The 27,495-nt window shown below is 42.1% G+C and overlaps 1 protein-coding gene across 8 annotated transcripts in view; it reads left to right on the forward strand.

Annotated features, from left to right (window-relative positions):
* The first annotated feature begins 438 nt into the window (after positions 1-438).
* The window catches only part of Ssdp (Sequence-specific single-stranded DNA-binding protein), an 831,184-nt gene continuing 804,127 nt past the window's right edge, over positions 439-27,495 (forward strand). For 7 of the 8 annotated variants that reach the window (XM_067141370.2, XM_067141374.2, XM_067141371.2 and 4 more), the window contains exons 1-2: positions 439-596; positions 1,673-1,745. In XM_067141370.2, the coding sequence (XP_066997471.1) occupies positions 541-596; positions 1,673-1,745 (129 nt within the window). In that variant the 5' untranslated portion in view covers positions 439-540. Of the gene's footprint in view, positions 597-810; positions 1,452-1,672; positions 1,746-27,495 lie in introns of those variants that run through there. The other variant, XM_067141373.2, reaches the window with a different exon arrangement.

The raw sequence follows: 27,495 nt of genomic DNA on the forward strand, positions 1-27,495 counted from the left end.
AATAATTGTTGAAACGTAAATAAGACAAAATCTCAAATATCGACTTCTTCCGATTGAAGAAATCTTTGTTACACGCCGCTCACAATCCATTTTGCTGTTATAGCTATTGGCAGTACTCCAGGAGAAATTTTCGTTTGTATACAGCGTAAACTGCCCTTTGGAGATTATTTATAAGAAGAACTGGTGATTCATGCAGTAATATTCATAAGAATAAAACATTTATATTTAATTGTACCCATTTTCTTCCAGCTGCGAGAAATCTATTTTAGTCTTTGAAGATCTGTCCGTCGTTGGACATTGCGGGCAGGACTGCGGGAGGAGCATCATTTCCTGGAAGAGCCAAGCTAACGCTCAGCCAATGGCAGCTTCCCGTCTATCTTCCTTTGCTTACGCAAACTAGTAGTGAGTTTCCCTACTGCCAAATGAGCAGTAGAGCCAATCAGCAGTCCGCGTCTGACAGGTCTCTTGACGTTGCCATGGTCACGGGGTCACTGACGGCCTTGGTAGTCTGACAGGTGCGTGACAGTTGAAGTCTACAATATGTACGCGAAGGGAAAAGGTTCAACGGTACCTTCAGACGCTCAAGCACGTGAAAAGTAAGTATTCATAAGTGAATCGTTGCGGTGGATTTTTGTATCTTCTATAAAAAAATAATGGTAGTGCGTCTATCGCCTTGCTGGGTGACGTTCTGTTGCGGAAGAGTTCGTGTAACGTCACACTATTGTGGTTGTAATGTTTGATGTCAAACTGAAGATGGCGTTACTGTTTGTAAATAAAAGTGCGGTAATATGTTGACGAATGACCCTTGGACTGATGTTAAGAATAATATTAGTTCTCTGCTGAGGCGTCCGAGGCATTTATGTGGAACTGTTGTTTACTAATTATTTTCTTAATGAACTGTGCGCCGTTGGCGGGTAGTTTGAATTGTGATGAAGCTTGTCAAGATGCGTGAAAAATTCCAGTGCTTATTTAATCCACTCATTTATGGATTTCAGTGTCGAAAGGAATGAGAAATTTTATAACTGATTCAGGAAATGCGATCCTCTGGATTAGTATGAATTTGGGCGTGTTCTACGAGCAAAATGTTTGTTGTCAATGATTGTGTAAATTCCATATTTCTACTTAATAACATACGTGAAAGTACTAAACCAGCCAATGGTAGCTGTCCTTCAACTTGTCATTCTGAAAACATTATATTTTCAGTTCAACACCGAGTGTTAATTATGAAGGATTTCTTAGTTGAATCTAGAATGAAACCAAATGAGAATTACATTTAATTAAATGATGGCAATTTAATGAAATGCGTACTAATGAGTTTGGCGGAATTCAGAGAGCCTTAATTTTGAACTGTTTGCTGAAACTTTGTTGTGAAAGACGGTGACATGTTTTTTTGTGTGTGAAAATGGAAGCTAATGTAAACAGCTTGCAGTGATGTATTTGGTGTTTCCGTTGTTAGTCTATATAGTAATTGAATCGTATTTAGAGTATATTTATATCAGGCAGTTTGTCACATTTTATTTCTTGCTTTATTTCCCTGGAGTTTGTAAAGTACGAGTGGATCTACCGTGTGCTGTATTTGTCTCACTCGTGAGAACTGAATATTTCTCAATATGCGTATTACTATTTTTAGTGTAAACAAATTATCGTACTAATATTTGTGTTTTCTTTCTAGGTTAGCGTTATACGTGTACGAATATTTATTGCATGTCGGAGCTCAGAAAGCAGCCCAGACGTTCCTCTCGGAGGTATGTATCACATTATTTTTAATTCATTTATTAATTAATTGATTAGTTGCTGGGGGACGATGGAGGTCTAGTTTTATTACTATTTCTTTTTTCTTCTCTCAAAATTACCTGGCGACACTGATATTTTTTAAAGAAATTATGCAAACCTCAGGTTATTCACAGGCTCCCATGTCATTCAGCATTTCATTTCACCATAACTTTTTTCCGATCATATCTGTAGTTTGATATAGTGTTCAGATGGGAGTGGCAGGTGATCAGAATCATTAGTTATGTACACTCCTAAACTATTTAATTTGTGGTGTATTGGCAAATTTATGATCCTACATCCATATAATTCATGATCAAAATCCACCACTAGGCTTATGCCTTTCCGTTTTTGCTTTTGTCAAGTTGTCTTCATAGGACGAGAAAGTCTTCTTTCTACTAGGGTAAGTCCCGACAATTTATCTTGGTTTGTCGTGGAAGCCGAGTAAAGTTATGGGCGTTCCTTCCTCAGACATGTAAAGTTGGGAAAACTTTTGGAATTCCCTGTACCGACTCTGGCTCATAATGAGAGCACTGCTTAGGGGAGGGGTTGGGAGGGTAAGCGGAGGGTTGAAGCTGTACAAAAATCAATACCGAGGGTTGAACATGTACCGTGTGTGGTGTGTTATGGGACTTGAGTAGAGAATATATTTGGCGCGCACGCTGGAGATAGTACATTGTAGTCATTCAGTCCAGCCCATTTTTGTTTTGATCTCTTGTTTCCCTACTTTGCATTCATTTATTTCTTGACATTACCTGAACCGTTGATACAATAATAATGATGATTGACTGTATATGATATTTATGTATGTCTTGTTGATGCTGTGTATGCTTGCTTCAAATGACGTTGCGGCGGTTATTGGCATTGTCTTGAATACACTGTGGCAGGTATACGGAATACTGGAAAATTATATTTAGCCTCTATTAATTGTTAACAATCTTTGGAATGTTTCATGTTCGAGTTGTCAATTGTCGCTTACTAAACCTAGAGCGTTTCGTAACTTACTATTTACATGTTGGTTGAATTCGGAGACCTCCTGGGCCATGACAAGTGAGAGAGGAAGTTTCACGGATGTAAGGAAGGAACATTGAAGTTTTACACCTTCCTTATAATATACAGTACGTGTGTGCTATTTTTCTTGAGTTCTTTTCTTTTTTTCGCTAATAAATGCGTCTGTGAAAATGGGGCCCTGCTTATGATGAACTCTAATGATGAAGACGGCAAGCACACCCAGCCTCCGGACCACTGGAATTAACCAATGAAGGTCAGGAATCGAATCCGAGACCCCTTGGACCATAAGCCAGCACGCTAACCATTTAGTCATGGAGCCAAACCCTTTTTTTCGCTGCAACGAGGTTAATTGATGCTTTAGGTCCATTTAGGGAAAATAATGGAAAGAGTGTGGAAACAAGAATGCTTTGGTACATTTTTGAGGAATTGATTTCTAAGGCTAAGTTTATATTTAACTAAATGCCTCAAAGTTAAAAGAAAAAAGAAAAACGATTTTTCGTAACTGTTTATATCTGCAATGTGGGAACGTAGTGGATAGTGCTGAGGTTGCATTTGCCTGGTGTGAAAATGGGAAACCACGGAAACCCGTCTTCAGGGCTGACGACGGTGAGGTTCGAACCGACCATCTCCCGGATGCAAACTTAAAACTACTACACGGTAAAATAATAATATGAAGAAAATGGACAATGCCATTAACATAGGAGAATGTTGGTAGACTATGATATATCAAGTCATTAGAGATGGTTGTGATTAAGTACGATTCAGAAGTGCCTTCGTGCTCCCTGTTGTAAACTAATTAGGTATTTCCCTGAATGAGCACCATCTCTTTTGCTCGGCTGTTAAGACATTAATATCGTTTGAAGTAAGGAAGTCTGATTTTGTTTACGAGATAGGCCTATTTACTGTCACTCCACGTTGTAACTTGGCCGCGCGTTTGCGACTGATGGCTGGGATGACTACCGAGAAGGGAAGTATCGATCGAGTGAGAGGGCAAACCTTTTCTCAGTAGCTGGTCGTGGAGATATTTCTGTCTCGGACAGATGCCGGTTGATCGCTAGTTAAAAATACTTTTTAAATCACATGGATATTGCCTTTGTTATTATTCAGTTGTAAAACTGTCTGGCTCCTGGGTTGAATAGTCAGCGCCGAGGCCTTTGGATCAGAGGGTGCCGGGTTCGATTCCTGGCCGGGTCGGGGATTTTAATCGCGTATAGTTAATTCCTCTGTCCCGGGGTATGGATGTTTTTGTTCGTCTCAACACTTCTCTTCAAACACTAACAACACATTACACTACGAACTACCAGAGAAAACATGCAATAGTGAGCACATCCCTCTACACAGGGTTGGTGTCAGGAAGAGCATCCGGCCATAAAGCAGAGCCAAGTCTCTATATGCGACACAGTTCGCACCCGCTATCCCACCGAGGTGTGGGAAACTGTAAAAGTATAAGGTCAGTGTATGAATTCGTAACTGTGGACATTGATAGTACAGGCTACAGTTTATATAATTTACTCTGCCCTCTGATAGCAAAGGTGAGAGCTTCACATTCAAAACAGATGTGGGAAGATTTTATGATCTGGCTCCTTGTCCTTCAGTTCAGAGGATCTCTAGTTCGATTTCCGGAAGGACTGGGATTTTAGCTATACCTTAGTGCACACTTCTTCATTCCAACACAACACTCTGCCAACCACAACAGGAATATGCAATAATGTAATATCATATATCGGTCTGACGCTTACTTGGTCACTGCAAAGTTCAGTTGCAACAGCCTACTCATTCTGTAATTCTCAAGTGTTCGTATTTGTTACTGCATCAGTAGTTTCAAATATGGGAAACTTCATTTACGCTATGCTCTTATTTGCACATTACTTAAATTTTGGAAGTGACACTTGTTTGACTGAATCTTCACTAGACACGGGCATGCTGTTAGTGCTTCATTTCCTCAAAATATTAACTTATCATGCATTTTAAGAGACATAAGTGCCGGGCTGAGTGGATCAGACAGTTGAGGCGCTGGCTTTCTGGCCCCAACCCGGCAGGTTCGATCCTGGCTTAGTCCGGTGGTATTTGAAGGTACTCAAATATGTCAGCCCCGTGTCGGTAGATTCACTGGCACGTAAAGGAACTCCCGCGGGACTAAATTCCGGCACCTCGGCGTCTCCGAAAACCGTAAATGTAGTTAGTGGGACGTAAAGCCAATAACATTATTAAGAGACGTAAGTTTTCTTGCCGTATTCAAATTGCCTGTCTTCAACAGTTTGCTGAACGAGCTTCATTAACAACAGTTACCTAGATAGGATCGATTGAACCAAAGTAAGTCGAGACGTCTATGGACTACAGGAGATAGCAACATAACTTACATATTCTAGGACGAATTTCTTACCGATTCATTTTTTATTAAAGAACATGTGCTGGTTCACTTTTAACCCCAGTCTTGCACAATTATTGTAATTCTGAGTTCACAACATAATAATCGCTGAACAAAAGTATGAGCGCATACTGTTGCATGTTCCTCGCATTTAACATGTTTATTATTATCAAAATGTAATTCACCTCGTGTGCAGATCCACACCTTGTGGATATCCACAGCAAACATACTTACAGGTCCAGTTGTTTCTGAAAAAGTGTACGGTACTGGCAAGGAACTTATACAATACTATGTGCTCATTACTTTTTTGGGTGACTGTGGATTTGTCAGTGGTCTTTTCTCACCTTGTCCGTTATTTGAAGTTACATAGTTTCGTTTCCTACTAGGAAATGAGATTTACATTTCCTAGGCTGTTAGCATAGGGATCGAGAAGTGGTATCTCTTTCCTTTCTCCAAGAGGTTTTGGTGTAATCACAACGTACTGCCATTTCAAGTGAACCGTACAAACATGGTTTACCATACTAAACTGAATTTTCCGTTTCGTTCCTATGACAGGGATTTTGCATTTAGTGGTCTACACCTCAGACAAACCGGGGAAAGAATTCAAGCTGTCTACACTATATGGGATCTGTGGCAAACTGCCTAATTAGGTACATGTTAAGGGGTTAGCCCATCGTAGAAGTGGCTTTTCCTGGTTTCCCTCGTGGGCTCCTGACGAATGCTGGGATAGGTTCCTTCTTAAACGTGACAGTGGCTGTACCGGCAGGGTTCTCCCGTATTACAGCATTGTTAATGGCAGCTGACATTGCCTCTGTAAGGAAGTGTGAACACCATTAACTGCCGTCCTCGGAGGCTCGGGTTCGGTTTCTGGTACTGTCAGAAATATAAGAATCGCTGGAGGGCTGGTTTGTGGTTAAAATGAGACATGCAGCTCATCTCATTGGAGGTGTGCCTAAAAAGAGCTGCACCACCTCGGGGTGAGGACACGAATGTACTTTTATGCCAATAACCGATTGTTATTCTGTGTTGACCTGTCATATTCTAAACTTCAGATCTGTAATCGTTGCTGTTTTATCAGTCATTTTGTGGAGGTGTTCTTTTTTTTACAGTGGTTTAACATAGCACCAACGTAGAAAGCTTTTTTCTTTTTGATTGTGACATGGGAAAGGACTGTGAAGGAAACTGACCTGACCTTAATTAAGGCTTGGTGTGAAAATAAGGGAAACTACACGGAAAACCGTCTTCAGGGCTGCCGATAGTGCGGTTCGAAACCACCACTTAAACTGAGAAAATTTGTTGCTTTAATTACTTGCCGTGCTTTCTAGATTTTTCTTCTGTACTTAATCAGCAGCTTAATCATCCTTCGCGAGCTCGATCATTTTAATTGTAGATGTTGTAAGACAACCTATTATTTCAGGATATGAACCTCCATATTTTACTCTGCATAAAACACTGCAAGAGGGCATGTAGTGCTTTCTCTTCGTGGCGACCTGTTGGTATGGGTCGTGTGCAGTTGCTTCCTATCACAGAACTGAGAGGCGATAACGCCTCGTGAAGTATATCCATTTAGCCTGTATAAAACTCCTCTCGCGTGTACACTCGCCCATAGTTACGTACACCCGCTTGAGTAGTTAACAAAAACGGTAGATATTTACTGGTATGCTGTTAGCTTACCACCAGGGTCTGTGTGTGCCCAAGTTGAGTGAGCTGGGAAAACCGCCATTGTACTGTAGAACAGAACGAGCTGGTATTCTAAGTAGGCATATTGGTAATTGTTTCCCTCGTATCATCTCTTATGATTATTTAGCGTACGTTCGCCCGCATCACAGCCTCAGTCATGACTTATCGTATTCTATCTTAGGTTTTGCTCTTTACGATCCTTATCATTGTTCCCGTCAAATGGTATATCTGTATTTTATCTTCGCTACTTTCATAACTATACTGTATCTTATCTCCAGCATTTGGGCCTTTAAACACCTTTGTTGCTGAGAATTCAAGAGGAGGGCAGAATTTTAATGAAATCTGAAAGTAATGTGGACAACCTGTATGCTATCCTGTACCTATAAAATGCCAATTTTCATCACATTTACCTTGTATGCGATTTTTAATTATTATCATTATTTCTAAATAAATTTTAAGCATTGAGGAAAACTACTCAGTCCCTTTTATTGTAAGTAATCTACTTCGTTTTAATTCTTTCTTCCAGTATTATATGCATTAGTTTCCTTATTATTGTGCCGATTATCTTGATGTAATCCTCTTGTTACTAAAATCATCATCAGTGTTTATCATAATGTGTGACTATGGGGGCGTAATTAGCTCGGTCGCTTAGTTGTTGGTTCCCCATCCACAAGGCTGAGTTTCGAATCCCAATCGATCGTGGGTAGTGATTTTCATCTCAAAAGTCACGTGGCGTTAGGAAGGGCATCCGGTCTTAACCCCCGGCCAAAACCAAAATGAGCCTGGGTGGCTCCAGTGTCCACATAAATAATTGGGATATGCTTAATACATTTTTATAATGTACAAATATGCCACCAGAACTTATGTTCATGTATCCACAGTTGCGCAAGAGCCGGACATGAATTTTTGGCTACGTATTGGCGGGGATGAGAGGGTGCAGTATATTCTATACGAATATAAACATTTTTTCCCCGTTAATTACGCGAATGACATAGACTGTTTTCTCATTTAGTAAAGTAGTCGACAGCTCAGTAAACTTTCTCCTTGTGTGTCTGAGGTTGCAGGAGCGAATTTTCCTTTAGTTTGCCTATATTTGAGAACAACAGAGATCCTGTGTCATTAGGTTTGCTGGCACGTTAAAGGACAAAATTGTAACACAAGGCCATCGAGAATCTAGACGTCTACGAGTGAAGCACTTTCTCCTCCTCCTTATTAATTAACAGTGAGCTGTTCCTCTCATCTTCAACCCATTTCTAGTGGTATAACATTCTATTCTATCTTTCTGTTGCGTAGTTGGAATGTTTGTTGGGTAGACGTACGTCATCGGCCAAGGTTTCGTCTTCACCCTCTTGTCATGTTTATGGCGCAAACCCATCAGCATTGGAATAGTATGCCCCACTGTCGTCATGTTTACCCCCTATGGGTGGGGGACGCAGATGAAGAATACACCCACGGTATCCCATGCCTGTCGTAACAGGCGACTACAAGGGTCTCCAGGGGCTCTCAACTTGGGAGCGTGAGTTGGTGACCACGGGGCCCTTAGCTGAGTCCTGGCATTGCTTCCACTTACTTGTGCCAGGCTCCTCACTTTCATCTTTCCTGCCCGCTCTTCCTTGGTCAACACTTGTTCCTATCCGACCCCGACGGTATTATAACATTCGAGGCGTAGGGTGTCTTTCATTTTTACGCCCTTCTTGGCCCTTGCCTTTCTTCGTCCGTTACTTCATTTTTCGAAGTGACGGATCCCTTCTTTTCTCTTTTTTGTCTCTCTCTCTCTCTACCTCCTATGGGTGAGGGTGCAGACAAAGAATACACCCACGGTATCCCCTGCCTATCGTAAGGGGCGACCAAGGGATGATTGTATTAGAACCATGAAACTACTTGTGAGTAGTACCATCACGCGGGGAACACCATGGGTCGCCTTTACTTGCGAGTAGTACCACTATGTTAGCTACACAATAGGTTTGTGATTAGTAGCAGCAGAGAGGGGTTCACTGTGGGTTTCCAGTACCCGTGATTATATAGTACCATTGTGAGAAACACCACGGGTCTGGGCGTTGCCTGTGATTAGTACCACTATATGAGCGGCACCGTGGGTCTGCGTTGCCTGTGATTAGTATCCACTATATGAGGAACACCACGGGAATACCGGCGCCCGTGATTAGTACACCTAGGCGAGGAACACTGTGGGTTTGCGTTGCCTATGAGTGGAACCATTATGTGAGAAACACCATAGGTCTGCGTTACCTGTACGACGTACAGTACTTGTGAGCAGTACCATAATGTGCGGAACACCGTGAGTCTACGCTACTTTTGATTAGTACCGCAACATGACAAATACCATGGTTCCAGGCTACTTTACTAGCGATAAATACCATTACGAGAGGCCGTTGACCTGGATTTTGGACCTCTTTAGACAACAAGTATCCTCGATTCAGCAGGATTGTGCTTTAGAAGCAGTCAGTAATACTATTGTTTATGATAGTTTCTGGATCGTACCCACTGATTGTTTTAAATTCATATTCATTCTTCATCACATTTTTTATTCTGGTCAGTGGATGATTTTGAATTTTTAAGTTGTCATTACATTTCGTCTCGTTTCGTACCATTAGGGTTCGTTGACCTAGATGTTAGGCCCCTTTAAACAACTAGCATCATCATCATCATCATCATGTAGTCACGTTTAAGGTTAACAGGGATCTTCCGGTGAAATGTTGGTGTGGGATCATTATTTCAACATTATGTTGTGGAAGTGTATATTTGATTTTCTTCGGAAATACTAGCAGTTTCCCGCTGGCTCCGTTCGCAATGTACAAAGTATGGTGTTGTTCGTTACTATGCTCACGGATGTATTTGCAAAGTTTCGAGTTAAGGAAATAAAACACATGATCTGCTGTGGTAATAGAATGTAATATTATGTCAACTAAACACTTGAAAATACACCACACAAAGAAATTGAATTAAACGTTCCTTGGCACAACACTACGCGCCGAACTGTTAAAAAAAGTCCTTCAAAGATCTTCGTCATGGAGACAAATGTACTCATAACTTTTATCAGAATCTACCAATTTAAGTAGTTATTACCTGAAAAGAAAGCGCTTGATCCACTGAGTGTTTTTAGATCAAAACGAACCGCGTACCTCGATTAGAACGAAAGATATGATTGCTTCAATGAGAAAAAATGTTGAAGAAATGAGACATCAAATTGAATGTGCACTCATAACTTTCCTCAGAATCAACCAATTTGAATATTTAAGAGCTGAAAAGAAAGAGCCTGTTCCACTGAGTGTTCTTAGGCCAAAACGAACTCCGTACCCAAATTAGAGACATATATGATAGCTTCAAAGAGACAAAAAATTGAAAAATCAAATAATTTGAGGAAGGCGGAAGTTAAGTGATTTATAGTACCTGGTGCCGCCTCTGTGGTGTAGTGGTTAGCGTGATTAGCTGCCACCCCCGGAGGTCCGGGTTCGATTCCCGGCTCTGCCACGAAATTTGAAAAGTGGTACGAGGGCTGGACCGGGGTCCACTCAGCCTCGGGAGGTCAACTGAGTAGAGGCGGGTTCGATTCCCACTTCAGCCATCCTCGAAGTGGTTTTCCGTGGTTTCCCACTTCACCTCCAAGCAAATGCCGGGATGGTACCTATCTTAAGGCCACGGCCGCTTCCTTCCCTCATCCTTGCCTATCCCTTCCAATCTTCCCATCCCCCTACTAGGCCCCTGTTCACTATAGCAGGTGCGGCCGCCTGGGCGAGGTACTGGTCATACTCCCCAGTTGTATCCCCCGACCAAGAGTCTGAAGCTCCAGGACACTGCCCTCGAGGCGGTAGAGGTGGGATCCCTCGCTCAGTCCGAGGGAAAAGCCGAACCTGGAGGGTAAACAGATGATGATGATGATGATGATGATGATGATAGTACCTGGTGACAAATCTGTGCATGAATACCTTTCAGTTAAAAAAATAATGAAGGAAATCGACCGGATAGCATGACCGGACTGACTGACTTTAGTTTTCATCAATTTTTTTAATGTATAGATTACGACTGTATTATGAATACATTGACACTTGTACACCGATTGTTTCTACATTAACTTACTGAGTGTTTGTAAATATTATACGTTAATCCTAAATACTCCTTCTCGTCAGCACTTCTTCTGCATAACGGACGTGAAATCTGACTTACATTGTTAGATTCTCTCCAAACGGACGTGGCACGGAATCCCGGTCTGTGCCAGATATTTTAAGTCTGAAGGTCTGGTCCCTGTTGCTCGGATTCCACATAAGACTGAATGCTCAAGGATTATTAAGGCTCGATGGATGAAGCTTTGCATGTAAACTGACTTCGGTGGTTGGGCCATGTGGGTTGAATAGAGAAGGAATAATAATAATGAAAAGAAGTAGAAGAAAAATGTTATTGGCTTTATGTCGCACTAACTACTTTTACGGTATTCGGAGACTCCGAGATGCGGGAATTGTCTCCCTCAGGCGTTCTTTTACATGCCAGTAAATCTACCGACACGAGGCTGCCGTATTTTAATACCTTCAAATACCACCGGATTGAGTCGAACCGAACCCGCAAACTTGAGCTCAGAAGGCGTCCGGCTGCATGGCTGAATGCTTAGCGTGCTGGCCTTTGGTCACAGGGTTCCCGGGTTCGATTCCCGGTAGAGTCGGAAATTTTAAACATAATTGGTTAATTTCGCTGGCACGGAGGCTGAGTGTGTGTGTCCTCTTCATCATCATTTCAACCTCATCGTGACGCGCAGGTCGCCTTCGGGAGTCATATCAAAACACCTGCATCTGGTGAGCCGATCTTGTCCTCTGACACCACTCCCGGCACTAAAAGCCATACGCCATTTCATTTCAGCTCGGAAGGCCAGCGCTGTACCGTCTGAGCTACCCAGCCTGGCGAATGGAGAAAGATGCGCTAAGCTAGGAGTGTAATGGATTCTGTCATAGAAGGTCAAAGAAGCAAAGTGAGTCCTAGACTCGGTTTATAATGATTTAAAGATCATAGGTATGAAAATGGTGTAGGGGTAGCGTGCCTGCCTCTTGCCCGGAGGCCCCGGGTTCGCTTCGCGGCCAGGTCATGGATTTTTACCTAGACCGGAGGACTGGTTCGAGGTCCACTCAGCCTATGTGATTAGAATTGAGAAGCTATATGACATTGAGATAGCGGCCCCGGTCTAGAACACCAAGAATAATGGCCGAGAGGATTCGTCGTGCTGACCACACGAAACCTCGTAATCTGCAGGCCTTCGGGATGAGCAGCGGTCGCTTGGTAGGCCAATGCCCTTCAAGGGCTGTAGTGCCATGGGGTTTGGTTTTTTTAGGTGTGGAAGTAAACGAGGCCACAGGACTAGCAAACGGAGGATTGTGGAGACGCTTAATTAATTCGCACAGACTTGCAGACTGGATGCTGAAAGGCATATCAGTCCATAATGAAGATATGTGTATTTAAAGAGCGCCTTGTTTCACTTTGTTCACTGATGTAGTGCGGCATGCCTTTCTCCAGCTTTCCGCCTGATTGATCTTGTATTTGTTGCTAAAATTGCGGATCGAGTGTATTGGTTAGTTTACTAGAAAACTTCTTTAGACATTTTCTTAGATAATGTAAAGAAAAATGAAAGCAGAATCTGGCTACTGTAACAAAAGACCTACAGGCAAAAGATCTTCAGAGGTCGACGCCACGAAGAAAAAAAAAAAAGAAAAGGAAAGACATTGTAGAACTTCGTATAACGTTAACAAGAAATATGATCCTATTCTTGCTTCTGCAAGTGCTATTTTACACCTTCGGCGTACTAACGTGAATTCATATGTACAAGTCATACTGAAATTCAATATATATTTCTTTCTAGGAACAATTGCCCAGTAAGAGACAAAGCTGATGTTTTGTCCCGTTTATTTCTTGCAATTAAAATTTTTCATACAAGCACACACTATTACTTTTAAGTAGGCCTAAGAAAGAGTATATTATGTTTGGTTAAGTAGACCTAATATAATGCAAGAAGCGAGGTGCATAATAAGCCTTGAGATACGATTTTAGAAGAAGTTAAAAGATAATGGACCAGTGATCATGATTACTACAATTATTATGACAGTGGTACTAATAATGTATTTATCTAGACATAGTAGCAATAATGATTTTACTTCCTACTGACTATTTTTACGGTTTTCGGAGTCTCCGAGATGCTGGAATTTTGTCCCGCGGGAGTTCTTTTATGAGCCAGTAAATCTAATGACAAAAGGCCGATGTGTTTGAGCACTTTCATATACCACTGGGATCGAATCCGCCAACTTGAGCCCAGGAGGCCAGCCCGCACTCTACCATCTGAGCTGCTCAGCCTGGCTTTGTCGCCTCCGTGGTGTTACTGTTAGCACTATTGGCTGCCGTACTCGGGGGCCCGGGTTCGATTCCCGGTACTGCCACAGATTGAAGAATGGCCGGGGAGCTGGTATGTGGCAGAAATAGTGCATACAGCTCACCTTCATTGAAAGTCTGCCTGAAACGAGCTGCACTATCTCAGGACGAGGACACGGCTTCATCGCAAAGGAGAAGATTCGAATCTTACAAGGAGAGGTCAGACCCTGCGTCCAACCAATTTCAGTGATCTTCGATGTAACGGTGGTGGTGGTGGTGATATTCAACAGTATCTCGTGTATAGGGATTTAGGTCAAAAAGCTTTCGTTTTCGAAAAAAAAGGAGGTCAAATGTCGTGACGAAGGATCCGCTTCGGACTAAGTGGAGGTGATAGCACAGGGGATTCCAAATGGCGGCCCGAAAAGCCATACTTTGTGGCTCGTGAGAGCATTTAAAAAAAATTATGTCAAGAAATGTTACAAAAAAGTGTTTCATAGCTCGTTCAAATATGTATTAATTTTATACCCCTAATAGACCCAAATCAGAACTAATTCATTTAAAATACAAATAATAATGTTATTGTTTTTACGTTCAACTAACTACTTTTGAACTCCACTGTCGACATCCTGAAAATGGTTTTCCGTGGTTTCCCATTTTCACACCAGGCAAATGCTGGGGCTGTACCTTAATTAAGGCCATAGGCGCTTCCTTCCCACACCTAGCCGTGTCCTTTCCCAACGTCGCCATAAGACCTATCTGTGTCAGTTCGACGTAAAGCCAATTGAAAAAAAATACTTTTGATAGTTTTTCGGAGATGCTGAGGTGCCGGAATTTTGTCCTGCAGGAGTTCTTTTACGTGCCAGTAAATCTATCGACACGAGGCTGACGAAATTTAGCACCTTCAAATAGCACCGGACTGAGCCAGGATCGAACCTGCAAAGTTAGGGTCAAAAGACCAGCGCCTCAACCGTCTGAGGCACTCAGGCCTGCTCCAAATTTCTCTCTTTTATCAAACTGTAAAATAATATTTTAAACAATTAAAAATATCAAGCCTTCATTTCAATTGAACTGTGCACATTATTTCATATTGGTACTTCTGTACTATTTGCAGAATTTTACGAAATTTGTCTTATTATTCAAGTGCGGCCCGCGAACATGACTAACGTTTCCAATATGGCTCTCGAGCCCGTATAAATTGGAAACCCCTGTGATAGCACACTAAAAGGAGAACAAGTTTTACTTAAACATGTCAGGTCTGCAACCTACTAATTTCCGGAAAAAAATATTAATCCCCGATTCCAATGCAGCACACATATGTACTTATATGCTTGAAAAGTTACACCATAGTCAGCTGGAGTGGTGGCCGAGTGGTCACCGTACTTGTCTGCGAACCTCCACGACGTGAATTCGAGCCTCGTCGCAGCTATATTTCTTGTACAGAATAAATTCATATTTGAGGGTACGTGAACATAAAATGGGGAGGAAATTCGCACATTGCAGTACACTTTATTTTCTATCTGAAATTAATACGGGCCTAAACGTTCTCACAGTTACTGCTGGATATATCTCTCTCTCTCTCTCTGTTAATTTGAGGTAGAAAATAAAGTTCGTCCGTCTCTGTGGTGTAGTGGTCAGTGTGATTAGCTGCCAACCCAGGAGGCCCGGGTTCGATTCCCGGCTCTGCCACGAAATTTGAAAAGTGGTACGAGGGCTGGAACGGGGTCCATTCAGCCTCGGGAGGTCAACTGAGTAGAGGTGGGTTCGATTCCCACCTCAGCCATCCTGGAAGTGGTTTTCCGTGGTTTCTCACTTCTCCTCCAGGCAAATGTCGGGATGGTACCTAACATAAGGCCACGGCCGCTTCCTTCCCTCTTTCTTGTCTATCCCTTCCAATCTTCCCATCCCCCCGCAAGGCCCCTGTTCAGCGTAGCAGGTGCGGCCGCCTGGGCGAGGTACTGGCCATCCTCTCCAGTTGTATCCCCCGACTCAGAGTCTGAAGCTCCAGGACACTACCCTTGAGGCGGTAGAGGTGGGATCCCTCGCTGAGTCCGTGGGAAAAACCGACCCTGGAGGGTAAACAGGTAAATAATAATAATAAGAAGAATTAATGTTCACTGCAGTTTGCCTAATATTTTTATTCGCATTTTTATCTTCACGTTCAATTTTACAACAAAAAATAGCTGCGACGAAACTCGAACTCGCTTCGTCGAGGTTCGTACACAAATACGGTGACCACTCGGCCACCACTCCAGGTGCCTGCGGTGCACCTCTCCATATATATGCGTTGCATTGGAATCGGGGATTCATCACTTTTTCGGAAATTATTAGGTTGCGGACCTGACATGTTTAAGTAAAATATGTTCGCCTTTTAGTGTTATGTCACCTCCACTTGGTCCGAAGCGGATCCTGCGCCATGACATTTGTCCTCAATTTTTTCGAAAACGAAAGCGTATTGATTTTATGTATCTTAGACACGGGTTACAGGCACATTGAAACTTGACATAATTTGGACACAGGGTCTGGCCTCTTCTTGATAGTATACGTTCTTTAATTGGTCATATCTAGAATGTTTTGAAATAACATACGTAATTTTGGTCCGCCTCTGTGGTGTAGTGGTTAGTGTAATTAGCTGCCACCCCCGGAGGCCCGGGTTCGATTCCCGTCTCTGCCACAAAATTTGAAAAATGGTACGGGGGCTGCAACGGGATCCACTCAGCCTCGGGAGGTCAGTTGAGTAGAGGGGGGTTCATTTCCCCCTTCAGCCATCCTTGAAGTAGTTTTCAGTGGTTTCCCACTTCTCCAGGCAAATGCCGGGATGGTACGTAACTTAAGGCAACGGCCGCTTCCTTCCCTCTTCCTTGTCAATCCCTTCCAAACTTGCCATACCCTCACAAGGCCCCTGTTCAGAATAGCAGGTCAGCCCGCCTGGGCGAGGTACTGGTCCTCCTTCCCAGTTATATCCCCGACCCAAAGTCTCACGCTCCAGGACATTGCCCTTGAGGCGGTAGGTGTGGGATCCCTCGACCATCCACAGTTACGAATATCATCGCGTTTCGAGAATGTGTTAAAATTTAATATTTCTTTGCCGGTCAATTACTGTGCAGTTGAGTGTAAATCGCCGTTTAACCATTCGATAGAAAATAGCGATTCAAACAAACATGGTACTGTAACTACACTGACTGACAGAGCAAATGCAACACCAAGAAGGAGTGGTCAGAACTTTATGCCAATTGCAGGGTAGACTGACGTCACTGAGGTATGCTCATGATGTGAAATGCGCCGCTGTGCTGCGCACGTAGCGAACGATAAATGGGACACGGCGTTGGCGAATGGCCCACTTCGTACCGTGATTTCTCAGCCGACAGTCATTGTAGAACGTGTTGTCGTGTGCCACAGGACACGTGTATAGCTAAGAATGCCAGGCCGCCGTCAATGGAGGCATTTCCAGCAGACAGACGACTTTACGAGGGGTATGGTGATCGGGCTGAGAAGGGCAGGTTGGTCGCTTCGGCAAATCGCAGCCGATACCCATAGGGATGTGTCCACGGTGCAGCGCCTGTGGCGAAGATGGTTGGCGCAGGGACATGTGGCACGTGCGAGGGGTCCAGGCGCAGCCCGAGTGACGTCAGCACGCGAGGATCGGCGCATCCACCGCCAAGCGGTGGCAGCCCCGCACGCCACGTCAACCGCCATTCTTCAGCATGTGCAAGACACCCTGGCTGTTCCAATATCGACCAGAACAATTTCCCGTCGATTGGTTGAAGGAGGCCTGCACTCCCGGCGTCCGCTCAGAAGACTACCATTGACTCCACAGCATAGACGTGCACGCCTGGCATGGTGCCGGGCTAGAGCGACTTGGATGAGGGAATGGCGGAACGTCGTGTTCTCCGATGAGTCACGCTTCTGTTCTGTCAGTGATAGTCACCGCAGACGAGTGTGGCGTCGGCGTGGAGAAAGGTCAAATCCGGCAGTAACTGTGGAGCGCCCTACCGCTAGACAACGCGGCATCATGGTTTGGGGCGCTATTGCGTATGATTCCACGTCACCTCTAGTGCGTATTCAAGGCACGTTAAATGTCCACCGCTACGTGCAGCATGTGCTGCGGCCGGTGGCACTCCCGTACCTTCAGGGGCTGCCCAATGCTCTGTTTCAGCAGGATAATGCCCGCCCACACACTGCTCGCATCTCCCAACAGGCTCTACGAGGTGTACAGATGCTTCCGTGGCCAGCGTACTCTCCGGATCTCTCACCAATCGAACACGTGTGGGATCTCATTGGACGCCGTTTGCAAACTCTGCCCCAGCCTCGTACGGACGACCAACTGTGGCAAATTGTTGACAGAGAATGGAGAACCATCCGCACTCTTATTGCCTCTGTACCTCGACGTGTTTCTGCGTGCATCGCCGCTCGCGGTGGTCCTACATCCTACTGAGTCGATGCCGTGCGCATTGTGTAACCTGCATATCGGTTTGAAATAAACATCAATTATTCGTCCGTGCCGTCTCTGTTTTTTCCCCAACTGTCATCCCTTTCGAACCACTCCTCCTTGGTGTTGCATTTGCTCTGTCAGTCAGTGTATTTTACTTGCTTCTTTCTTTCTTAATCTGTTTACCTCCAGGGTTGGTTTTTATCTCGGACTCGGTGAGGGATCCCACCTCTAACGCCTGTAGGGCAGTGTCCTGGAGAGTGAGACTTTGGGTCGTGGATATAACTGGGCAGGAGGGCCAGTACCTCGCACAGGCTGCCGCACCTGCTATGCTGAACAGGGGCCTTGTGGGAGAGGGGATGGGAGGATTGGTAGGGATAGACAAGGAAGAGGGAAATAAACGGACGTGGCCTTAAGTTAGGTATTTGCCTGGAGGAGAAGTGGGGAAACCACGGATAACCACTTCGAGGATAGCTGAGGTGGAAATTGAACCCACCTCTACTCAGTTGACCTCCCGAGGCTGAGTGGATCCCGCTAAAGCCCTCGTACTTTTTTTCAAATTTCGTGGCGGAGCCTAGAATCGAACTCGGACCTCCGGGGGTAGGTGCTAATCGCGCTAACCACTGCACCACAGAGGCGGACAACTATTTTACGATTCGTTCATTATGCTGTCGGCAATCGCACGATAACGCAATGTTTAGCACTCCTGTATGTGGATCCTCGGTTAGCGGGTTCTAACCACGGTGTCCGATAATTTTTAAATTTCTGCCCCTCTAAGTTAATGTTTATTGTGCCTCTAATGTGTCAAAATAAAAATTGTAGCAACTTTGTACATAAAAAGCATTTTCACGTGCAGATCTATAATATACAGCATCATTATTTCATGAAAGAGTAGTTATGACTCAAGTCCAAAAAATTAAGAAATTGTAAGCAAAACTTTCCTTCGCTGTTGGACGCGATCCCAGTGCAGCAAAATTCCAGGCCCGTATGCAATAACGCTAACGAGCTGAGAGTGGGAGGGCCAGTTTTGTTATTTTCTTCTAATGGTAGAGAGGTACTCTTTATTACTTTAATATTTCGTTATATCTAATATCTGCTATACACGAAGTATCAATGAAATGGGTGACACCCAAACGTCTTACGGTCTAAAGTATAGTCTCACACAGGACCATTGAAGTTTTTACTGACTATGGCACTAAAGGGAAACTCACCTAAATTGACTACAATAATCCTGAATTTTACATTCTTCTAATTAAGTCTGATGAACATTATTCGCAGCTTAATCATTCTAGTAGTAGAGGTATTTTTGTTAAAAATATTGTTTGAAGGTCTGCCCCCAAAAAAACATTAAAATATGTTTTTGAGGAAATAGCACGTACACTGGAAGAAAAATTTTGAGAATGAATCAGTGTTTCAAATGCAAAAATTAACTTACTAACATTCTTCAGCTTATCCCAGACATTTCTGGGGTCGCTGTAGCCATCCTGACTCATTTTGGGTTTGGTTGGGGCTTAAGACCTGATGCCATTCCTGACGCCACATGATTCTTGATGAAAATCTCGACCCAAGATCGACCGGTATTCGAACCTCAGTCTTCCAGGTGAGAAGTCGGTGGCTAGGCGGAGACGAATAGATGATCATGGGATAGTATTCATGAATGTGTTATGCTTTTCGATTTCTACTATTTTTCCAACTAAGGTAGTACTTGAATCTTCAGAAATTTCCACCCAGGGTGTTCCAGGATTAGGATTAGGGTGATTTCGAGCTCCAGAAGCTGTGGGGCAATGGTTGTTGTTGTTGATGACGAACTTGAGTTGGCCTTGACATTCTCAATGTATCTGATTATAAAGTCTTATCTGGTGAGATATCTGTATTCCTGTTGTCCATTACCATACGCAAGACAACTGCTGGTTAAGAGGTTACATGCTTCTGTAATCTCATGTTAGAGATAATTATATCACCTCTCACCCAACATATCTCATGTAGGATCGCCGCGGGAAGTGTCTTCGGTGATAGAACGCACACTTTCTGATCCCAGGATCATTGGTTCAATTCCAGCTCAGTCCAGTGCTATTTGAGGGGTCTCATTTACGTCGGCCTCGTGTCGGTAGATTTGGTTTCTTTGGTGTATAGTTTACCTCATCGTGTTCAAGCATATCTCAGGGCCAGAGGTGGGCTATACACGGTACTTATCTCCCACCCATTAAACGATAATTTTGTGCTCAAAATATCCCGTTATGGGTTTCTTTTGTTGCGTTTATGTTGCTTTTACGAGGCTGACTGCATGTTGTTTTTCATTGTTTATACCCTTCGTGATGTATAATTTTAGTATATACACATAGCAAAATAAAAAGTGCACTACCGGGCGAGTTTGTTGTGCAGTTAGGGGCGCGCAGCTGTGAACTTGTACACGGAAGATAGTGGGTTCGAACCCCACTCTCGGCAGCCCTGAAGTTGGTTTTCCGTGGTTTCCCATTTTCACACCAGGCAAATGCTGGGGCTGTACCTTAAGGCCACGGCCGCTTCCTTCCCACTCCTAGCCCTTTCCTATCCCATCGTCGCCATAAGACCTACCTGTGTCGGTGCGACTTAAAGCCATTTGTAAACAAGTGCACTAAACCTGAATACGCAAAACTGTTTGAGCACTATAATAATAATAATAATAATAATAATAATAATAATAATAATAATAATAATAGATGGCATACATCTTCATTGTGGACTAATTTAGCTTTCCGTTTACAGTTTGCAAACCTCTGTGTACTAACTAACAAGAAATCTGCTTTAGTGTGATATAGGAAGTGCAGCATCCAGTTAGGAGCATTAGAAAGCGTTAGTACTAACAATGGTGATAGTAGAATATTAGCCGATAATGACTCACCATGTTAATAGGAGAGCAACCATCTATGGAATGCATTTGCTACTCTTCACAAAAAAAAGTGCATTATAGATTTTCTCAAATGTTCAAAGCAAACATTTAGCTTGCACGAGAGCAGTAAACGCAAAAGTGACGCGCAACAATAATCACGGAATTTCCTGCGAGGAAGATCAAATGGGAACCTGTCGGTAGTTCAGGACGATCAGCTTGTTGTTGTTGGCTCGTCAGTCCATATAATGGTTTGATGCTGCTGTCCTTGTCACCCTATCCTGTGCTCACGTGTTCATTTCTACATATCAACTGCATCCTACATCTGCTGTAATCTGCTTCTTATATTCATACATTGGTCTACCCCTACCAAAATTATCGCCTACACTTACCTCAAAAACGAACTGGACAAGTTCGGGGTGTCTTAAGATGTGTCTTGTCATTCATTTTCTCGTAAAATTTACCCACATCGATCTCGTCTCATAAATCGATTCAGTATGTCTGCATTCGTGATTCGATCTACCTGTCCTACCTTCAGCATTCTTCTCTAACACCATATTTCAAAAAGATTCTATTCTCTTTCTTTCTGAGCTAGTTATTGTCCACGTTTCACTCCCATAATATGCCACGCTCCAGACGAAAGTCTTCAAAAGCGTCTTTCTCATTCCTTTACCAATGTTCGACGTGAGCTCATTTATTTTCTTCAGGAAGGCTTTCCTTCCTTATGTTGTCTGCATTTCATAGCCCCCTTCTACCATCGTTAGTTATTTTAGTGCCCGAGTAACATTATTAATATATACTTCTTGTACGGCTTCATTTCATAATCTAATATTCCCTTTATCACCCGACATCGACTGCACTCCATCACTTTTCTTTTGGACCTCTGTGTTTTCATCTTGTACTCCTTCCCCAAGACTGTCTATACCATTCAATAAATTTTCCAGATCTTCTGCAGACCCAGATAAAATAACATCATCGGCAAATCTCAGAGATTCTATTTTCTCTTCTTGGAGTGTGATTACCTATCCAAGTTCCTCTTTGATTTCCTTTACCGCCTGTTCTATATAAACATTGAAAAGGAGAAGGGGAAAACTGCAGCCTTGCCTCACTCCATTCTGGATTGCTGTCGCTTTGTCATAGCCCTCGATTCTTATCACTAAAGACAGATTTTTGTACAGATTGTAGACAGATTGTGATGATTTAAATCAGTTGATTTTTATAATAAATATGATTAAAATCAGTTGGCTTACTTATTCTCATCTTATTACTGGCTGTCCATTTTCAAAATTAATATAAAATCAGCTATTTAAGGTCAGTTTGCTTCCTTAATGTTATCTTATTGCTGGTGGTCCATTGGGTGGCGCTTTGGTACCCATCCCGTGTGTTTGTAATCGTACGCATATTATGTTTTACAATACCTGAAGTAGCAGAGAGGAGAGGTCCTTACTTTATGGTTGCCAGGGTTTCAGCAGGCCATCCCATGAGTTTTCTGACGCATATAGAAGGATCAAAAGTGAGACAGCGTACAAATTGCCCATAGGACTAATTATCAAATGTTTCACCTTCTCCGAAGGACTCTAATATTCTTCAATATTCTGTGTTGTATTAAGATTGAACTAACGTGGATTAAAATTTTTTTTTGTTAGGGGCTTTACGTCGCACCGACACAGATAGGTCTTATGGCGACGATGGGATAGGGAAGGCCTAGGAGTTGGAAGGAAGCGGCCGTGGCTTTAATTAAGGTTTGTCTGGTGTGAAAATGGGAAACCACGGAAAAACATTTTCAGGGCTGCCGATAGTGGGATTCGAACCTACTTTCTCCCGGATGCAGATTTAAATTGAAGTTAAGTGCAAGCAGTGGTCGAGTTGGAAACGACGACACTAGTTTGAAGAGCCTAATTACAGCATGCCTTCATCCATCTTTGGTAGAAGTATTGTTATAAATGGTAATACGATTGGACGATTAGTTGGTGAAAATTGAGGTTGTGGAGTAAAAGCATTGTTCACAGTTCAGGATATTATAACAATAGTTGTAGGCCCAATTATTTATGTCATCGTCTGACTCTCACGGAAAAGTTTGTTTATGATAATAAGATTGAGCAAACTGTGAATGAAAGTTGTTGATGATGATTGTTATGTAAGGGAGCCTAACATCTAGGTCATCGGCCCCTAATGGAACGAAATGTAATGGCAATTTAAAAGTCCAAAATCATCCGCTGACCAGATTCAAAACGTGATGACGAAGAATGAGTGGATGAATGCGAATTTAAAACTATCAGTGGACCCGACCCGCAATGCCCCACATTCCCGAAAGTAGCGAAAAACAACAGTATTACTAACCAAGGGACTGTTTCTAAGGCACAATCCTGAATCGGTGATGCTTGTTGTATAAAGTAGGCCAAAATCCACGTCATAGGCCCCTCATAATGGTACTTATCGCTAGTAAAGTAGAACCATGGCATTTATTGAGCGTGTTGTACTGTATTTGTGAAAGTGTCGTAAGAAATAAAGCTTAAGAAATACAATCTCTGTCTTGGTTGGTATCAATGGCAAGATATAAATAAGTACCTGGTAACAATTGACACTCTTCATCTAATTTATTTCACAATGATACAATCTCGACTTTCTTAGTTGTGTTTCATTTCGGACAAACCAACCCAAAATAACTTAAATACTTTTGAGGTCTTACAAAACAGGGTTATTAGATTTATGTATGGATTCCATAAACTATATTCTCAAAACAGAATGTACTCTGAAACCAACATATTACCACTTAAGCAATTTTTCTCATTAAATGCATCACTTGTTATTCATAAAGTCTTGCATAATAAAATGTTCACCAACTCTGAATTTCCTAAAGTCACTGACATCTATTCATATAAGACAAGGCAAAAAATAAATTACACGTTTTTCAATTCTTTTTGCTAGTGGCTTTACGTCGCACCGACACAGATAGGTCTTATGGCGACGATGGGATAGGAAAGGCCTAGGAGTTGGAAAGAAGCGGTCGTGGCCTTAATTAAGGTTTGCCTGGTGTGAAAATGGGAAACCACGGAAAACCATCTTCAGGGCTGCCGGCAGTGGGATTCGAACCCACTATCTTCCGGATGCAGGTTCACAGTCGCGCGCCTCTAACCAACTCGCCCGGTTTTTTCAAAATTATACAACAAAGTTTTCACTGAGGGAGTGCAACACTTACTAATATCAGAATATAAAAGCGTTCCTGACAATATAGCAATCATCTCTAAAACTGTGCCATTTCGCAACAAGCTTAAAAAGTACCTCTTAGGCACTATGAATGTGTAATAGTTATTTTTCTAATATTTTTTATTTCCAAAGTCATCTTAAAAGTCGAAACAGTTGTTCCACCTGTATTATTACTTCGATAATAATCCACTTACTAAATGTAATCTTCTCCAGTATGTAAATAGTGATAGTCAAAGCATATGTAAAACCACTATTATTACTCTTTCGCTTTTAGACCTTAATCCGCCATTGTTATGGTTATCTATGTATTGTTCCTCTTGACAGAGCTCTTGCTCTCTGGAACCCTATTTATAAATAAAATAAATGTAAAAAATAGCTTTTAACTTAAAATGAGTAGTCCAGGCTGAAGACTGGATCCAGTATGGGGAGGATTTAAAAACTTCGCACTCAAAGTGGAAAGGGCATGGAAGCTAAATGCAAATCATGCGGTTTAGAAATGCAGGGATTAGTTGCTAGAATGATGTTACATATTCAGAAATGTAACAGCACAAAAGGTAATCAAGAAAAAATGTTGATACTGCATCATCTGGCAATGAAGACCAAAATTCAGAGACAGATTCAGTAGTTTCACATTCAGCAACAAAACAAAAGAAAACAAATCAGCTATCCATAGTTTCCTTGAGTTTACAATTGGATGGCCGAATGAGCATAATGAGCCCATTGAATGCGTTACAGTGACCAGTGAAAATGGGGATATACATCTCTTCAATACAGTTGATACATCTGGGCATCCGCACACAGCTTGAAATAAAATCAGTGAAAAAGTGAGAGCGAATTAAAGTATAATGCGAGAAGCTTCGTTACAGACGTTGTAAACAATACGGCAAAAATGAGCAGTGCTCTGAAAGAAAGGGAAGATATTGATGTAATTACATATAGCTGCTATGCTCGTATTTTGAATCTTCTCTCCCAGGACCTTACTAAGGAGGCCTCAAACATAAAGGAACATGCAGTAGAAATTGTGAAATACTTCCGCAGTAATCAATTTGCCAATGCAAAATTTAGGAGTAAAGGAGGACAATCTTTAATCGTGCTTCAGAAAGTTACATGGAATACGTTGTGACTGCTTTCATGTCACATTAAAAACTGGCCACTACTTGTGAAGAAAATAGAGACAAGATTCCATTAAGGGTAACGTTAGTGACTTTCAAGTAAAGAGAAATGCTGAAGACGTTTTAAATATGTTAAAACCACTAGCACTGGCTTTTGATGTAACCCAGATAAGTGACTATACGATTGGACAAGCAGAGTGGAACTGTGGATAAAAAAACTAAAGTATGACTTGGATGAATTAAAAATGTTAAGAAAATCTGGAATTAATGACACAAAAACGTTATTATCAAGCACTGGCTGCACTACATGGTCTGGGTTTCACTGTTCATTCGGTATTAAACAACTCAAAATATGTTTTACGTCCACCCGAGCATGAATGTTCATTTGAATTTGCCCAGGAAAAATATGTGGGAATTTCATTTCTATCAATACTTATGAAATATGAAGCAAAATCTCAACCCTTCATTGTAACGGTGTTCGCAGATGGAATGGTGCAAGTTGTGTATGCTTTGCAGTCGTGGAAATCTCTCAAGACAATACCATTGGCAAGTTCGTAATTGACAAAGTTGTGCAACTCTTAACAGCTATTGCATCATCCGCATGTGTAGAACGTGTGTTTTCTACGTTTGGTGTTGTTCATTCAAAGTTAAGAAACAGATTTGGTGTAGACAAAGCTTCTAAGCTTATATATTTGTATAAACATTTAAATAAGGAAGCTATAAATATGACTGAAAATTAAGAACTAGTTTAGAAACGGGCTTGGTGTAAAGAATAGTATCTGGTTTTTAATTTTTATTTTAAAAGAAGACTGAAAAGCTGGTTTAAAAATATATTTTAATATATCAAACCCCAATACAAAATATTGTTAAAACACTGAATTTAGATTGATCCTTCATTATTCATCTTAGGTTCTTAAACTGTGATGCATACACGAATCTGAAAATAATATCAAATGATTAGTGAAAATGGAAAAAAAATCCGACTTAATCAGATAAATCTGATTTAAATAAAAAATCACTTAGTTTGATTGTTAATACAGATCATTATTTTTTACACCCTGATTGTAGATCATTCCTTCTTTCTCGGTATCTGATCCCGGCCCCCTTCAGAATCTCAAATATCTTGGTCCGGTCAACGTTATTGAATGCCTTTTCGAGATCTACGAACGCCATGTACGTGGGCTTGTCCTTACTTCGATCCTCTAAGATCAGACATAGTCAGGATTGCTTCACGTGTTCCTGCATTTCTTCTTAAGCCAAATTGATCTTCTCCCAACTCTGTTTCAACTTGTCTTTCCATTCTTTTGTAAATAATACGTGTTAAAATTTTGAGAGCTTGAGATTCTAAACTAATGGCGCGGTAGTTTTCACACATGTCAGCACCTGCTTTCTTGGGAATAGGTACAACAACATTCTGCCGAAAATCGGATGGCACTTCTCCTGTCTCATACATCTTACACACTATAAATGGAATAACATCGTCATGCTGGTTTCTCCTAAGGCAGTCAGTAAAGCTGAGTAATTCTCCCATTTCATCAGCATTCACTTCTTGTTCCAGAACCATATCATCTACGCCTTTACGTTTATACAACTGTTGGATATGTTCCTGCCATTCTTTAATTGCCTGTACTCTTTTCTGCCGTCCTCATTTCTTTTGCATTATTGTACTTTCGCCGTTCGTCAATCACGTCTAGTATCTCCTGAGTTAGCCATTGATTCTTACTTGATCTATCTTTCCTTTCTTTTAACCTTTCTTTTGCTGTTCTACTGTTTTCATTCTTTGCAACTGTCCATTCTTCATCTGTTGTGTTTCCTTCAGCCATTTCATTTAGTCCTTGTGCAACATGTTCCATGAACAAATTCTTCACACTCTTTCCCTTCAGCTAGTCTAGATCCCATCTCCATGAATTCCTTCCTTTCTTCAATTTCTTCAACTTCAGATGGCATTTCATGATCAACAAGTTGCGGTTGTTGTTAGGACTGACGCTTCTGAATGGTCCTAACCAGGCAATGTACTCCCGACCTCTCATTCAAGTAGGTTCGTTGTAGTACCTCCTCAAGCCTCTATTTGTGACTACTGTAGTTGCGTGGCCTCACTTAATTTCACACGCCTTACTTTTAAATGATTAAAAATGGAGGCTAACCATTTTCGACTTGATCTCACTTTACTTCTCTTTAGAGTCCATTATTCGCCTCACATGACCCCACCAGTGGAGCCGATATTTGTATGACTTGACCAGAGGGTTGACTCGTCTTTGATAATAAACAGGCGATTGACACAGAAATCACAAATTGGGAAGTGTTCTGCTATACAAAGTATAGGAAATACAAGTTCGTGACGAGACTGTGTAGTGTTTTCGCTCTACTTGTCGGTAAATTGGTTGACTCGTTACGGGCGCATAGATAGCTGAGGGTACCGAACTGTAAGTCGTGCACTCCATCGTTCGGGTATTGTGTACTGGCCATGCAACTATGAATATGCTTCTGCTCTCTTGTTTACGAAACCGCCAACTCCAGTCCTACGTGATTCCTGAATCACGGGGATGTCGGATATCATAACTAAATTCCATCCACTTTGACCTGAAGAGGCAGGTCGGTAGCTGCGAATTGCAAGCTGAAGTCACCAGCTTCACGAGTGTTGGAACTTCTGCGCTTGCGGATTCATAGACATCGAATCCGTCCATGTCACCGAAGA

Source organism: Anabrus simplex, chromosome 2 (assembly GCF_040414725.1).
Source record: "Anabrus simplex isolate iqAnaSimp1 chromosome 2, ASM4041472v1, whole genome shotgun sequence".
NCBI classification, from domain to species: domain Eukaryota; kingdom Metazoa; phylum Arthropoda; class Insecta; order Orthoptera; family Tettigoniidae; genus Anabrus; species Anabrus simplex.